Source organism: Phascolarctos cinereus, unplaced genomic scaffold (genome assembly GCF_003287225.1).
Source record: "Phascolarctos cinereus isolate Bilbo 61053 unplaced genomic scaffold, phaCin_HiC Scaffold_2;HRSCAF=192, whole genome shotgun sequence".
NCBI classification, from domain to species: Eukaryota; Metazoa; Chordata; class Mammalia; order Diprotodontia; family Phascolarctidae; genus Phascolarctos; species Phascolarctos cinereus.
In genome coordinates, this window is record NW_027555625.1 from 325,711,690 (window position 1) to 325,726,192 (window position 14,503).

At 42.2% G+C, this 14,503-nt stretch overlaps 1 protein-coding gene across 4 annotated transcripts in view; it reads right to left on the minus strand.

The window, feature by feature from the left end:
- CNBD2 (cyclic nucleotide binding domain containing 2) overlaps positions 1-14,503 on the minus strand; it is a 91,163-nt gene that overhangs the window by 23,413 nt on the left and 53,247 nt on the right. For all 4 annotated transcript variants that reach the window (XM_020998573.2, XM_020998574.2, XM_078150253.1 and 1 more), the window contains one exon: positions 2,289-2,403. In XM_020998573.2, coding sequence (XP_020854232.1) covers positions 2,289-2,403 — 115 coding nt within the window. The remainder of the gene's footprint in view (positions 1-2,288; positions 2,404-14,503) is intronic.

Consider the following 14,503-nt stretch of genomic DNA (forward strand, 5'->3'; position numbering starts at 1 on the left):
TGCCTAACCAAAAAAAAAAATGCTTCAGTAATCCTTTCTAGTCATACATCTCTGTGATGACACCGTTACAGTTATTAATTAATTTTTTGTAACAGATATGGCTAAAGAGTAAGAGTAGGGGTATTTGGATTATTTGGTTTTTGTTAACATTTAGGTTATAATTTGGAAAAATCATTTTAAGGAAAAGACAAAGAAAAAGGGTCCCTGAGTATTGAAATCATGAGAAATGCTTAATGACTTCCTCCCACCTCCCTCCCCCAAAGCTTGCCCCATTCACCCAAAGAAAGACCTTAGGAGGAAGATATAGCTCTTCCTCCATATCAAGGGCCATCAGGGATTCTGGGACTCAGCCCCATTCACCCATAGGCTGGGGGGCCTTTAAAGTTGAAGAGGAGTGTAGTTCAGCATGGAAACCTCAGGGGGTTCAGCAGAGATGTGACAAGCTACAAACAGCTGCCTATGCGTACAGCAGGAGAGAAATGGCAGATCATTCCTTGCCCCTACCCAGAAGCAATGAGGCTGATAAAAATCAGCCTCCAGGATTTTCTAATGTGCCCCTTCACAGCCCTACTGTGGAGTTATTGTTGATTACTGATTCACCATGCATATGGCAAGGGGGATTATGCAAGACCTGGTATCCTAAAGAACCCTCTCTCTGCCCTGCTCTTCTTATGTGTGAGTGTATGCGTCTCCTTTGGGTCAGGGCCTTGGGCACAAGTGCCGTTTCTATAATTTCCCTCTAGAAGGTCTGTTTGTCTGTGAGTGTTTATGCATCAAGGGGAAAGCTACAACAAGGGAGAGGGGATGGTCTAAACTAGTCAGATTTCTAGGAGAAGAGGCTACTAATGAATACTGGTCCCAGACTAATCTGGAGAGAGTTCTTCTGAGAATATGGCTCTGAGGTCCTACCTGTCTCTAAAAGGGAACAAGAGAAAATGCAGTGCCCTCATAAATACAGTATAGGCTCTGGGTCAAGCCAAGAGGGATAGTAGAGAATGTGTAGCACAATTCGCTCATTTTGCGGTTGGGGAAACAGAGGCCCAGATGTCTTGCCACTATACAACCCTACCTCTCAGTCACCAGAGAGGGAACCAAGAAGTCATGAAAGGATCAGAAAAATTAATCGGGGAATGAGAACCAGACATGGTGAACGAAACTCAATTGAGGGAGAATTTATTATGGGTCAGGAACTGTGTGAGAGTTTGGAGACAACCAAGAGTAGCTTATATTCTCCGGGGTGGGGGGAGAGAAGAAATTGCATGCATATAAAATAAGTGCAAAACATATACAAAGCAATTTAGGGAGGAGGGCTCTAGCAACTGAGGGTGGGGGTCATAAAAGGTTTCCTATGGGAGGTACTACTTGTCTTGAACGAAGCCTTTAAGAAATGGAGGGAAGGGGGCAGCTAGGTGGCACAGTGGATAGAGCACCGGCCCTGAAGTCAGGAGGACCTGAGTTCAAATCAGACCTCAGACCAAACACTTGACACTCACTAGCTGTGTGACCCTGGGCAAGTCACTTAACCCCAATTGCCTAAAAAAAGAAATGGAGGGAAGGAGGGAGTACCTTCCAGACATGAAGAACAGTTTGTTCAAAAGCATGGAGGTGCCACTGGTTGCCATGCAAAGTCCAAGGAACAGCAAGGTGGGCAGTTTGGCTAGAATGTTAGGTACATGGAAAAGAGTAATGTGAAAGAAGCCTCGAAATGTAAGGCAAGAAATAGAATTGTAAAGGGCTTTAAATGAAGAACATGGATATAACAGATCATATCTCCTGTGTACCCCCCTCAAAAGAACAACAGTTGGAAAGGAATTGTTAACTAGAAATTGAGTGACTTAGGTTCTAGTTCTGGTTTTGCCTTAATTCACTGAGTGATCTTGGGGGAAATCTCAACCTATCTCTGGGCCTCAATTTCCCCATCTGTAAAAGAGAGAATTCCATAAAGTAAAAAGGGATGACTCAGGAGGCACTGGGTTCCCCTCTCCCTGAAAAACTTCAAGGAAAGGCTGAATGATCTCTGGGTTGGGAATGTTGTGGAATTGAATTCTTGGTCAAGGACAGATAAGATTAGATGGTATTTGAAGTCCCTGACAGCTCTGAGATTCTATAACTCTGGTTTTGTGAGGGGTTTGGTTGTGATGGTCTCTAAGGGCCCTTTCATTGTTAATATTCTCTGATTCTACCACGCCCAAGGCAGGAGGCTAGAGTTTTTCTGCTAAGCCTATTCACTGTCAGATTTTAGAAGCCCAGGGGCACCCTAGCCACAGCTAACAATTCTATGACTCTACCAAATTTCCGAGTGTCCAGAAGGCTGTGTTCCAATGGTGTCAGCAGCTGCCATACCCACTTGTAATAGGAGCGGCAAGTCGAAAGGTCCAACAGCCGGATGACATCACACAGGCCCTAAATGTGTCAAGGAAAATGGCAAGGTGAATCCCAGAGACCTGGGCCGATCTAGTTCTGGGGATGAGCTTAGTATCAGATCACTTTGGAAGGGACCCAGGAACTGAGTTTTCAAAGGCCACATTTCAAGATTCAAAATAGGAGGTATATGATTGTAATGGAATATTATTATAAGAAGTTGCTCTAAGAAATGACAAGCAGGATGATTTCAGAAAAACCTGGAAACTTACATGAACTGAAGCACAGTGAAGTGAGCAGAACCGGGAGAACATTGTACACAGTGATAGCAATACTGTATGATGAACAACTGTGAATGACTTAGCTATTCTTAGCAGTACAATAAGCCAAGACAATCCCAAAGGACTCATAATGAAAAATTCTATCCATCTCCAGAAAAAGAACTGATGGAATCTGAATACAGACCAAAGCATACTATTTTTCACTTTCCTTCTTTTATTTTTTTTGTTTGAGTTTTTTTCCACAAAATGACTAATATGGAAATATGTTTTACATGATTGCAAGTGTAACCTACATCACATAACCTATATCAGATTGCTTACTGTCTCAAGGAGGGGGGAGGGGAGGGAAGAAGGGATAGAATTTGGAACTCAATTTTTTAAAAAATGAATGTTAAACATGTTCTTACATGTAGCTGGGGAGAAAATGAAATATTATTTTTTTTAAAAAGATTCAAAATAAGAAATAGTTTTATATCACTGGAGATGCAGCATAGCATGGGGGAAAGGGGACTGAGCTTAAAGCCAGAAGACTTGGGTTCCAGTCCTAATTAAGAATGAAGGACAAACAACAACTGTGTATCCATTAGGGAAATCATTCCATTTCTCTGAGCCATGGTTTCTTCTTCTGTAAAATGGAGATGATAACAGTTGTCTCCCCCCCAGAGTGTCATACAGGAAGTGCTTTGTTTTGTCATTTTTTAAAAAATCTGTTTTGTCATTTCTTTATGGGACTCAAAGGGAATCATCACTGTGCCTCCCAATGAAATCCACAGGGTTCAGAACCACCAGGGCACCATCTAGTGGCTAAGACTCTCGAAGGCTTATGGCAGAGTCTCCAAAGTGGGGGTCTGGGGTCTCCAGGGCGACAGTCACCTGACAGCGAAACCCACAACAGCCAATTGTGGGATTTGTCTGGCAAACAACTGTGACACTCCCTCCTTCCCCAATGCAAGCTCCCAATCTCTTCCCCTCTGAACTCTGTCCCCAGGCGGTTATAGCATGAGCATTATCCTGGCACCCACTTACTGCAGCTGGGGCCACTGAGAAAATTTCTCACTCTAGTCCTTGCTCCCTCCCCGACCCCCTCCCCTCATCCCCTCCAGGGTACTGATCTATGAATAAGAGCCCTATCTCTCTCCTTTTTGTTTTAGATGGGACAGAGTGAGAGGCATTGGCATGGATGGGCCACAATCTGTTAAGGATCCCATAATGTTATCATTACCCTCAAACCTACCCTTCAGCAGAAAATCCCTGCTGCTGTCAGACACCACCGTTCTTCCGGTCACCTGGCTCATTACCTGGTGATACTCTCGATGAGTCATTCTTCCGTATCCCTCATAGCCAATTAATTAGTTGCCAAATCTTGCTGCTTCTGTCTCCATATATCTACCCTGCCGGACGTCATCATCCTTTGCCTGGCCTTTTCAGTAGCGTCCTAATTGGCTTCCCTGTTTCAATTATCTGTCCACTCAAATCCATCTTCCACATACGGCTAACAAAGTAATTTTCCTAAAGCCTAGGTCTGATCATGTTACTGCCCTTCTCAATAAACTTTAGTGGCTCTCTATTGATTCTAGGGTCAAGTATTATTCTCTGTCTCATTCTTTTTCAATGTCTGCTTTTGTGTGCTTAAGAATATACACCATTATTAGTATTATGGTACCTGAACATAGAATTTATAAATAAGTTAATGAATACACGTTGGGAGTGCAAGCTTAAAATCTTTTTTACTCGTAAGAGTGTGTGATTAAAAAAATGGTTGGAGACCACTGGTTTGGAGCACTCAACTCAATTCATGGAGCATTTGTTAAATGCCTATTACAGGTGAGGCACCAGGCCAGGTACTGAGGGTATCTATCCTCAAAGAGTTTATTTTTTCTGGGATGAATGAGTGCATGTTATTAATGTGAAGTTGTGAATATGAACAGGTAACTTAAATTTCAATCCAATAAATATTGATTAATGATGTGCCAGCCACTGAGCTAGGTGTTACGGTTACAAAGACAAAAACAAAACAATTTCTGCCCTAAAGGAGCTTATGTTCTACTAGTGGGACAATAGTATATACACAGATTAAGTAAAATACTTGCAAAGTAAAGACAAAGTAATCCAAGGGTGGGGGAGAAAACTAACAATGGGGGGGGCAGGGTGAGGGAGGATAAGGAAAGACCTTTTGTAGAAGATGACCCTTAGATCCCTGGAAGGAGCTAGGGAGGCCCAGGTGAGGAGGGAGAGCATTTCAGGGATGGATCACACTCTGTGCAAAGCCCTGGAGGTGGGAGATGGAATGGTACATATAGAGAACAGCAAAGAGGCCAGACTGGAATATTCAATGCCTAAGAGGGAGTAATGTGAAATTAGTCTAGGAAGATAGCTGGAGTCAAATTGTAAAGGGCTTTAAATGCCAGACAGAGGAGCCTGTGTTTTGTCCCTGCAGCAACTGAGAGCTCCATGAACAGGGGGAGTGACATGATCAGATGTGCTTCAGGAATATTAATTTGGGAATTGTATGGAGGATGGATTGGAGATGAGAGGAACTATAGGGAAATTAATTGTAATAGATCCTTTGAGAGACGAGGGTCTAAAGAGAGATTTCTCTCTTCTTTTTCTTCTCTGTCTCTCTGTCTCTCTCTTTCTGTCTTTCTGTCACTGTCTCTCTCTCTTTCTGTCTCTGTCTCTCTCACACATACACAAACACACACACATATACACATGACCAAGAGCTCTACCCTAAGACATAAATGGTCTAAGGAAATGAATAGCTTTCAAAAGAAGAATTACAATCTAACAACCACCATACAAAACATTGCTCCAAACCACAAATAATATAAAAATTACATTGAAAAACTCTGAGGTTTTATCTCACATTTTTCAAAATTGTAAAGGTTACAAAAGATTGAAATGTTAGAGGAACTATAGGAATTCAGGCACACTGATGCATGGTTGATGGAGCTGTGATGTGGTCCAATCATTCTGGAAAATAGTTCAGAATTATACAAAAAGAAATCACTAAATTGTTCATAAACTTTTGACCTGTTAATACCACTGCTGGGTATATACCCCCAAAAGGTGGCTTCCTTTTCTAGCAACTGGCTTCACTTTCACCCATTTTTGACACCCCACTTTCTGGTAGAAGAAGTGGGGGTAGTTGGAATACTCTTTGCTCCCCATTGCCACTTCCAAATTCTCCCTCTTTGACCTTCATTCGACCTCTCCTCCTTGAGGTTCACTCAGTCCATATCTACCCCCCCAATAAAAATCCTGGGAGCTATTGTCTACTACCCTCACAATACTCCTTTTCTTACTTCAATTAACCCCATCTTTCTCACCTTCTCAATTCCTGCCCTAATACTAGGTGACTTCAACATATATACTGATATTCCATCAAACACCCTTACTTCCCAGTTCCTCAATTTGCTCATTTCCCATAATCTACTCCTCCACCCTACTTCAGCCACACCCAAAGATGATCAGACTCTTGATCTTGCCCATCACCCACAAATGCCCCACCTTCCATGTTCATGAATTCTGAAATTCCCCTATCTGCTCAAAATCTGTATTCATTCCACTTCTTCTGCCTTGTAACCCCAAACCCTGTTTTCCATCCACATTATGGCCTCCAATCTCTCAACTCCTCATTTCTTTTCCAGGCCATCACTTGCACTAATCATAGTCTCCTCCCTTCCCCATCTTGACCTCTTGGGAAACAAGTTCAACTCTGCACTATTCTCATCTCTCAAGTTCCTAGACCCCTTATCCTATTGGTGATCATGCCCTGCCAAGCCTCAGCCTGGGATGAATCCCACTGTGTGATGCCTTTGTTCCTACACATGTGCTGATGAATGAAGCTTGAGAAGATCATGAAACCATAATGACTGGATCCATTACAAATTTATGTTACATAACCTCAACTGACGCAAGTCCTTTGTGCGTGGCATTTTCCATCAGATTAAATAAAGTCTGCTCTACATTTTAGGACGTGTACGTGTGTGTGTGTGTGTGTGTGTACACACGCGCTTGTATGGGCATTAGGGACCCTCTTCCTTTTAGGGGGGAGACTCGACACAAGCCAGATTCTGATGTTCTGAGAACGAGGGCAAAAGTTCAGTCTATTCAACAAAAGCAACCCTTTTATACCTGCTCAATTAGTTCACCACTCCATTCACCATAGCAGCTCTTCTTCCAAACCTTTTCATCTCTCCTTAAATCTTTCCTGACTCCCCCTTATCCCATGTTCTCAGCAGATTGTCCTCTCTATCACCCCCACTCTTTTGACTATCTTCAATTTCTACTCATCCACTGGCTGCTTTCCTACTTCTTTACAAACCTATCATCATCTCCCTCATCCTTAAAAGCTCCGATAGATACATCCATCACTGCCAACCATTGTCCCACATCTCTCCTGCCTTTTGTGGTTAAACTCTTTGGGAAGACCTTCTGGAATAGGTGTCTCTACTTCTTTTCCTCCTCTTTTCTTCTTAAGTCTCTTCCATCTGACTTCAGGCTTCACCATCCAACTAAAATTGTTTTCTCCAAAGGTGTCAGTGATGTCTCAATTGCCAGGAATCTCTAATGGCCTTTTCTCAATCCTCATCCTTCTTGGCTCCTCTGCAGCCTTTGACATTGCCAATTGCTATTCTCCTTGGCACTTTCTTCTCTCTATGTTTTCAGGGAAAATTGCTCTCCTGCTCTCCTCCCACCTATCTGCTTGCTCCTTCTTAGTCTCTTTCGCTGGATCTTCATCCAAGCCATGCCCCCTCACTGTGGATGTCCCAACGGGATCTGTCCTGGGCTCTCTTCTCTTATTCCTCTATACTATTTCACTTGGTAATCCTATCAGTTCCCATGGATGAAATTATCATCTCTATGCTAATGATTCAGGGATCTACTTATCCAGGCCTAATCTTTGTGCTGACCTCCAGTATTCAACAGCATACTGGACGTCTCAAGCTAGATGTACCAGAGACTTCTTAAACTCAACATGTTCAGAACTGAATTTATTATCATGTCCCCTACCCAAACACTCCGGTCCTCCTAACTTTCCTATTATTGTTTCTGTTGTTGTTGTTTTGTTTTTGTTATTTTTAGGCAATTGGGGTTAAGTGACTTGCCCAGGGTCACACAGCTAGTAAGTGTTTGGTCTAAGGCTGGATTTGAACTCAGGTCCTCCTGACTTCAGGGCCGGCGCTTTATCCACTGTGCCACCTAGCTGCCCCCTTTCCTATTATTGTTGAGGGCACTACTATCCTCCAGTCCCCTCACAGTCACATACTAGGTGTCAGCCTCCGCTCTTCACTGTCACCCCTCCATATCTGTCACCAAGGCCTGTCGATTTCACCTTTGTAACATCTCTCAAATATGTCCCTCCTTCACACTGCCACTACTTTGGTGCAGGCCCTCATCACCTCGTACCTGGACTATTGAAATAACAGCCTATGGTGGGTCTGCCTGCCTCAAATCTCTCCCCCCTCCAGTTTATCCTCTGCTCAGCTAGCAGATAGATCTTCCTATAGGTCAAGTCTGACCATGTCCCTCCCTGCCTCCCTCCAGAATCAAATACAAAATGCTCCGGTTGGCATTCAAAGCCCTTCATAACCTGGCACTTCCCTGTCTTTTCAATTTTGTTACACTTGCTTCCTCCTCTCACCCCCAGAGAGTCTGGGCTCCATTGACATTGGCCTCCCAGCTGTTCCTCCAACAACATATTCCCTCCACCTTGGACATTTTCCCTGATTGCCCCCCAAGCCTGGAATGTTCTCCTTTCCAATCTCCATGTCCTGCCTTCCCTGGCTTCCTTTAAGTCCAACTAAAATCCCACCTTCTGTAGGAAGACTTTCCTGATCCCCATTAATTCTATGCCTTCCTCTGTTTGTTTATCCTGTATGTAACTTATTTATACATAATTGTTTGCATGTTGTCTTCCCCACTAAACTGTGACCTTCTGGAGAGCTGAGACTGTATTTTGCCTTTCTCTGTATCCCCAGTGCATAGACACATGGCTAGGACATAACAGGTGCTTAAGAAATGACTGACAAGGTGGAAAGGAGGGCCCCAGGTGGACCCAAACCTTTATAGCAGCACTTTTTTGGTAATGAAAAAACAGGAATCAAAATAATTGCCTGTCCACTGGGGAATGATTGAACAAACTGTGGCCTATGAATGTAATTCAATGTTATATTTCTAAAAAAAAAACCCAACCCACCAAATATAAAGAATTCAGAGAATCATAGGAAGACTTGTATGAACTGATGGAAGATGAGGCAAGTAGAACCAGGAAAGTTATATACACAATGGCTACAATATGATAAATAAAAGCAACACTGAAACACTGATTAATTATAATGACTAATCTCCCTGCTGTTCTCGGTATAGAGGTAGGGGGATGCCCAGTACGGTAAATTCTGTTAGATATGGTTGCTATGTCTGCTGGTATTTTTTCATTTAATTTTTATTTTCAGTTCCAAATGTTCTTCCTCCCTCCAACCCTTCCCCACACATTGAGAAGGCAAGAAATATGTTACCCATTATGCATATATAGTCATGCAAAACATGTTTCGGAATTGGCCATGTTCAGGGACGGGGGAGAAGGCAAGAAAAATAAATAAAGGAAAAAAGTATGTTTCATTCTGCACTTGGAGACTATCAATTCTATATCTGGAGGTGGATAGTTGTTGGATTTATTTAAATGTTTTCCTTTGTGTATGGAAGAGTTCAGCGGTTTAAGGAAATGACTGGTGTAAAAACAGAAGGCATAAAAAAAAACCTTTTAAAACTTACTGGTTGCAATTCACTGTGTTCTGATGTGGGGGAGACCCAAAGGTGTCAATAATTACTCAAATGCTTTAAGGTTTATCATGCAGGCCCTGCCCTTACAGAGTGTAGGACTCATTGATATGTTTTTTATCAGGATATCACCATCCAGGTTGATTTATAAACCCATTCTGAGTTTTCATCTGTAAAATGGGGATAATAACAGCACCTACCTCCCAAGGTTTTGGTGGGGATCAAATGAAATAATACTTGTAAATTGATTTGTGAGCCTTAATGTGCTACATAAATGCTAGCTATTATTAATATTATCATTATTATGTCCATGCACTGGCATGGAAAACTTACTTGTCTGATGGGCTCTCATACAAGTGCTTTGTGTTATGCATTTTCTATCAGATTAAATAAAAGTTTATTCTACATTTTAGGACTCTGTCTGTGTGTGTGTGTATGTGTGTCTGTGTCTGTGTCTGCTTTATGGGAGTTGGGACCCTCATCCTTTTAAAGGGAGACTAGACACAAGCCAAATTCTAATGTTCCAAGATCGAGGACAAAAGTTTGGTCATTCAACAAATATTTAATAAGCCCTTACTATATGCAAAGCCCTGTAATGTGACTAAAAAGATAGCCAACCAATTAACATGTATTTAGGTGTCTACCATGTGCCAGGCAGAGAAAAGGAGATAAAACAGCCCTTGCCCTGCAAAGCCTGCTGCACACGAGCTGAGTTTTGAAGGAAATCATCATTTCTAAGAGACAAAGGGGAGGAGGGAGTGCATTCCAGGACTGCCAGTGCAAAAGCATGGACATGGGTGATGTTTTTGAGGAAGAGTAAACAGGCCATTATAACTACATCCCAGAGTACATGGAGGGAGCAATTGTAAGAAAACTGAAAATGGTAAGAAGGGCCTGGGTTGTGAAGAGATTTAAATGTCAATGTTGTTTATATTTGTTCCTGGAGGGAATAAGTAAATGAATTTTACTGAGTAGGGAGTTGACAAGATCAAATGTGCACTTTAGTAAAATTGTTTTGTCAGCTGTGTGGAGGATAGCTTAGAGGGGGGAAAGATGCTTGAGACAGGAGACCAAAATAAGAGGTTATTGCAACAGGACAGACAAAACTGGGCTGACCGCTACGTGAGTGGTGAGGAGGGCACAGAGGTGTTACATGTCAACATTAAGCTCTGTCAACTCGACCCTCAAGTGGAAAACTTTATATCTGTCCTTATTAAATTATATCTTATTAGACTCAAGCCCAAAGTTCTAGCCTGTCAAGACCTTCTTGGATTCTGGGTGAGCTGTCCTTTCCAGCTTTATGGAATCTGTGGATCTGATGAGCATGCCACTTTATGCCTTTATGCAAGTCATTGATAAAAACATTAAACACCTCCCTACGCCTCTCCAACAGAGACCTCCTGCCAAGCTGACATGGACTAGTCTTTAAGCCTTGCCTTTCAATCAGAAGCAGGAGAGCCTTGTTATGAGAGATAGGAAATGAGCTATGCTTTGAGGGAAAATAAGGAACCTGAAAGAGAGGGGGCAGGAGGGAGAGCCCCCCCCGCCCCAGTGTTCCTGTGCAAAGAGTAGGCAAAGGAATGTCATGTACAGGGAGCCACTAAGTTAACTGCAGAGTTTGACTAAAATGGAGACAGACAGCAGAGTAGAATGAAATTAGTCTAAGGAGGGAAATAGGAAGGGCAGCTAGGTGGCACAGTGGATAGAGCACTGGCCCTCCAATCAGGAGGACCCAAGTTCAAATCCGGCCTCAGACATGTAACACTTACTAGTTGTGTGACCCTGGGCAAGTCACTTAACCCCATTGCCTAGCCAAAAAAAAAAAAAAAGGAGAGAACTAGGAGCCAGACTGCAGAAGGCTTTAAATTCCATACTGAGGAATTTGTATTTTATCTCAGAGAAGGGGGTCTTAACCTTTTCTGTGTCCTGGACCCCTTTGGCAGCCTGGTGAAGTCTTTGGACACTTCAGGATAATGTTTTTAAATGCATAAAATAAAGTATTTTATTTTAATATTTGATATTTTAGTATTAAGTATTTCATATTTTAGCATTAAGCAGGGGTTCCTAACTTTTTGTGTGTCCTGGACCCCTTTGGCAATCTAGTGAAATCTATGTTTTTTATTTTATTTTAGTACTAAGTGTTTTAATAGTATTTTAGCACTGCAAAGGAAACCAATTATATTGAAATGCAATTATGAAAATATTTTAAAAACAAGTTCATTGATCCCAGGGTAAGATAAGAATCCTTATCCCAGAGGCACTCAGAGCCACTGAAGAACAGAGACAGTGATTTGTAAGAAGGATCTGGATTAAACCTAATTCATGTGAACTTAGAACTGCAGCTCTGGGGCACAGCTCACAACTTGGGGTTTCCCTAGGGATGCTGGGAACAGCATAATTACAGTTCCAAATGAAAAAACCTCTGTGCTCGACAGCATCTCCAAGCAATTTTCAATAGCAGAGAATTTTTTAACCTTCTTTTTTTTTAGTTTTGTCATTGCTGTGATTTTATTTTGTACTTTATTTTCATTGGTTATTTTCTGTTGTTCTCTGTTATTATAGTGTGTTCTGTATATTGATGCTTAGCTGTTTAGGGTCTCTGTTTTAAGCATTAGCAATGACTGATCATAGACAATATGCTCGTAAGTGTTAAGGCAAACATAAGCCTGGGCAATTATATTTTAGGCATGAGTTTAAGCACAAAGATTGCCCAATTTTGGAGGCCTGACTGGATTTTCACAAAGGATTGTTGATTTGGGGGGATCATATGGACCATGAGCACACCATTGAAAGGATGTTATCCCTTCTGGAAAATATTTGAAGAGGTTTAAGTTAGTAAGGAAAGTATTCAGAAAAAAAGGACAATATCACTGTTGACCTCTGAGCTCTCTAGAACTGTGCAGCCTTCCCCAGGAATGGGCAGAACTGGGATGCAGACTAGTGTGCCTGAAGTACTCATCCTTCTTGACCTCTCTGCTGCATTTGACCTTCTCGACCACCCTTTGCTCCTGGGTACTCTCTTCTCTGAGTTTTCATGGTATTGATCCCTCCTGGTTCTCCTACTACCTGTCTGATGACAAGTTTTCCATCTTTGCTGGTTCATCATAGAGGTCATGCCCCCTAACATGATGCCCCCCATGTCCCAGGCTTCTTTTCTTTCTCTCTACTTCTCTTCTCTCTCTACTCTCTTGATAACTTCATTAGCTCCCATGGATTTAACTGAAATCCCTATGGAAAAACCTCACAGGTCTATTATCTCCAACCACAATCTCTCCCCTGAATTTCAGTCCAGCATCATCAGTTCCTTAACGGACATTTCAAACTAGAAATCCCAGAGAGATTTCCAACTCAACATTCCAACACAGATCTCGTTGTCTTTTCCCTCAAACCCTCCTCTCTTCTAAACTTCTTTATTTCTGCCAAAGGCCCCCCATCTTTCCTCTTGGTCTCCCCAGATTTGTTCCCTTAGCTTTGACCTTGACTCCTTACTCTCAAATGAGATCATAATCAACTGAGATGATGTTTGTAAAGCACTGAGCAGAGTACCTAGCACATAGCACATAGCTTAATAAATGCTTATTCCATTCCCTCTCATCAATCTCCCCCACTCCAAATATCTAATCAATTACCAAATCTCGGGCATTTCCATCTCCATATCTTCTGCACACTTGCCCTTCTCTCTCTACTGACACAACCACCAACCTTACTTAGTTCAGGTTCTTCTCACTTTCTCTTGCCTTATTTATGGCAACAGCCTCCTAACTGGTACACCTGCCTCAAGTCTGTCCCTACTTTAGTCTATCCTGCCAAAGTCATTTTTCCTCATCTCACACCTGACCATGTCACTTCCCTATTCAGTAAGTTCCAGCAACTTCAGTGACTTCTCCATTGCTTCTGCAATTTAACATAAACTCTTGAGGTAGGGGCATTCTGGGAAGATGGCAGAGTAGGTCAGCAATTTCCAGGCTTTCCAGATTTCCTCTACAAACACACAGAAAATCACCACGAAATGAACATAGAACAGCAAAAATAAAGGGGTAAAGCGGTTGTCTTCCTAAGACCACTTGACAGGACTTCAAGAAAGATAGGATCGGGCAGCTAGGTGGTGCAGTGGATAGAGCACCGGCCCTGGAGTCAGGAGGACCTGAGTTCAAATGTGGCCTCAGACACATAACACTTACTAGCTGGGCAATCACTTAACCCTATTGCCTAGGAAAAAAAAAAGGAGAATAAAGAAAGAAAAATAGGACCTCCCCACCTCCAGGGGCTGAGGTTTGGCCTGAATGAAGTTGTAGACACCTCCAGGCCAACTCGGAGCTAGGTCAATAAACAGCAGGCCCTGGAGAAGCTCTGTCAGAAATCAGACTAGGCCTCAGGAAGCGTTGCTTCAACTTTCACCTCATTCACAAGAAATTTCATCTCAGGAACTTTCACCTCACAAACTTTCATCTAAGGAGCAGCAGAAGGCTGAGTTGGGGGAGATTGAAGGACAGCCCCCCTGTTCACATCCCCACTGCTTTGGAGACCAGCCCTAGAGGTGCTGGCCAGATGCTATCCCCTGCTATGGGTATGGGTGAGGAGGCAAGCACAGGGAGCAAGAATGTTTTTGAGACAGCATGGCTAGGGGAACCTAACTGTGGCTTAGGGTAGGAGTCCCTGAGGTTGGGTGCCAAGAAAGACTTCAGAAAACAACAGGAAGGAGGATCTGAGGCCTAGGATAAGATTACCCACAACTCAGGGTTAAAACTTGATAATAATAATAATAATAATCTGATAAAAATAAAACAAATTAAAAGTAAAAACAAATAAGCAAAGGTAAAACAATCTGACCATAGACAGCTATGAAGATCTCAGTTCATATTCAGAAGAAGATAGTGAGGTAAAAAAAAAAGCCACTCCTACTCCAATGAGTAATGTCAAATGGTCACAAACCCAAAAAGAACTCCTGGAAGAACTTAAAAAGGAATTCAAAAATCAAATAAGAGAAATTGAGGAAAAATTAGGGAAAAAATAAAAGCAATCCAAGAAAATTATGAAAAGAAAGTTAAACAATTGGAAAAAGAGATACAAAATCTCAA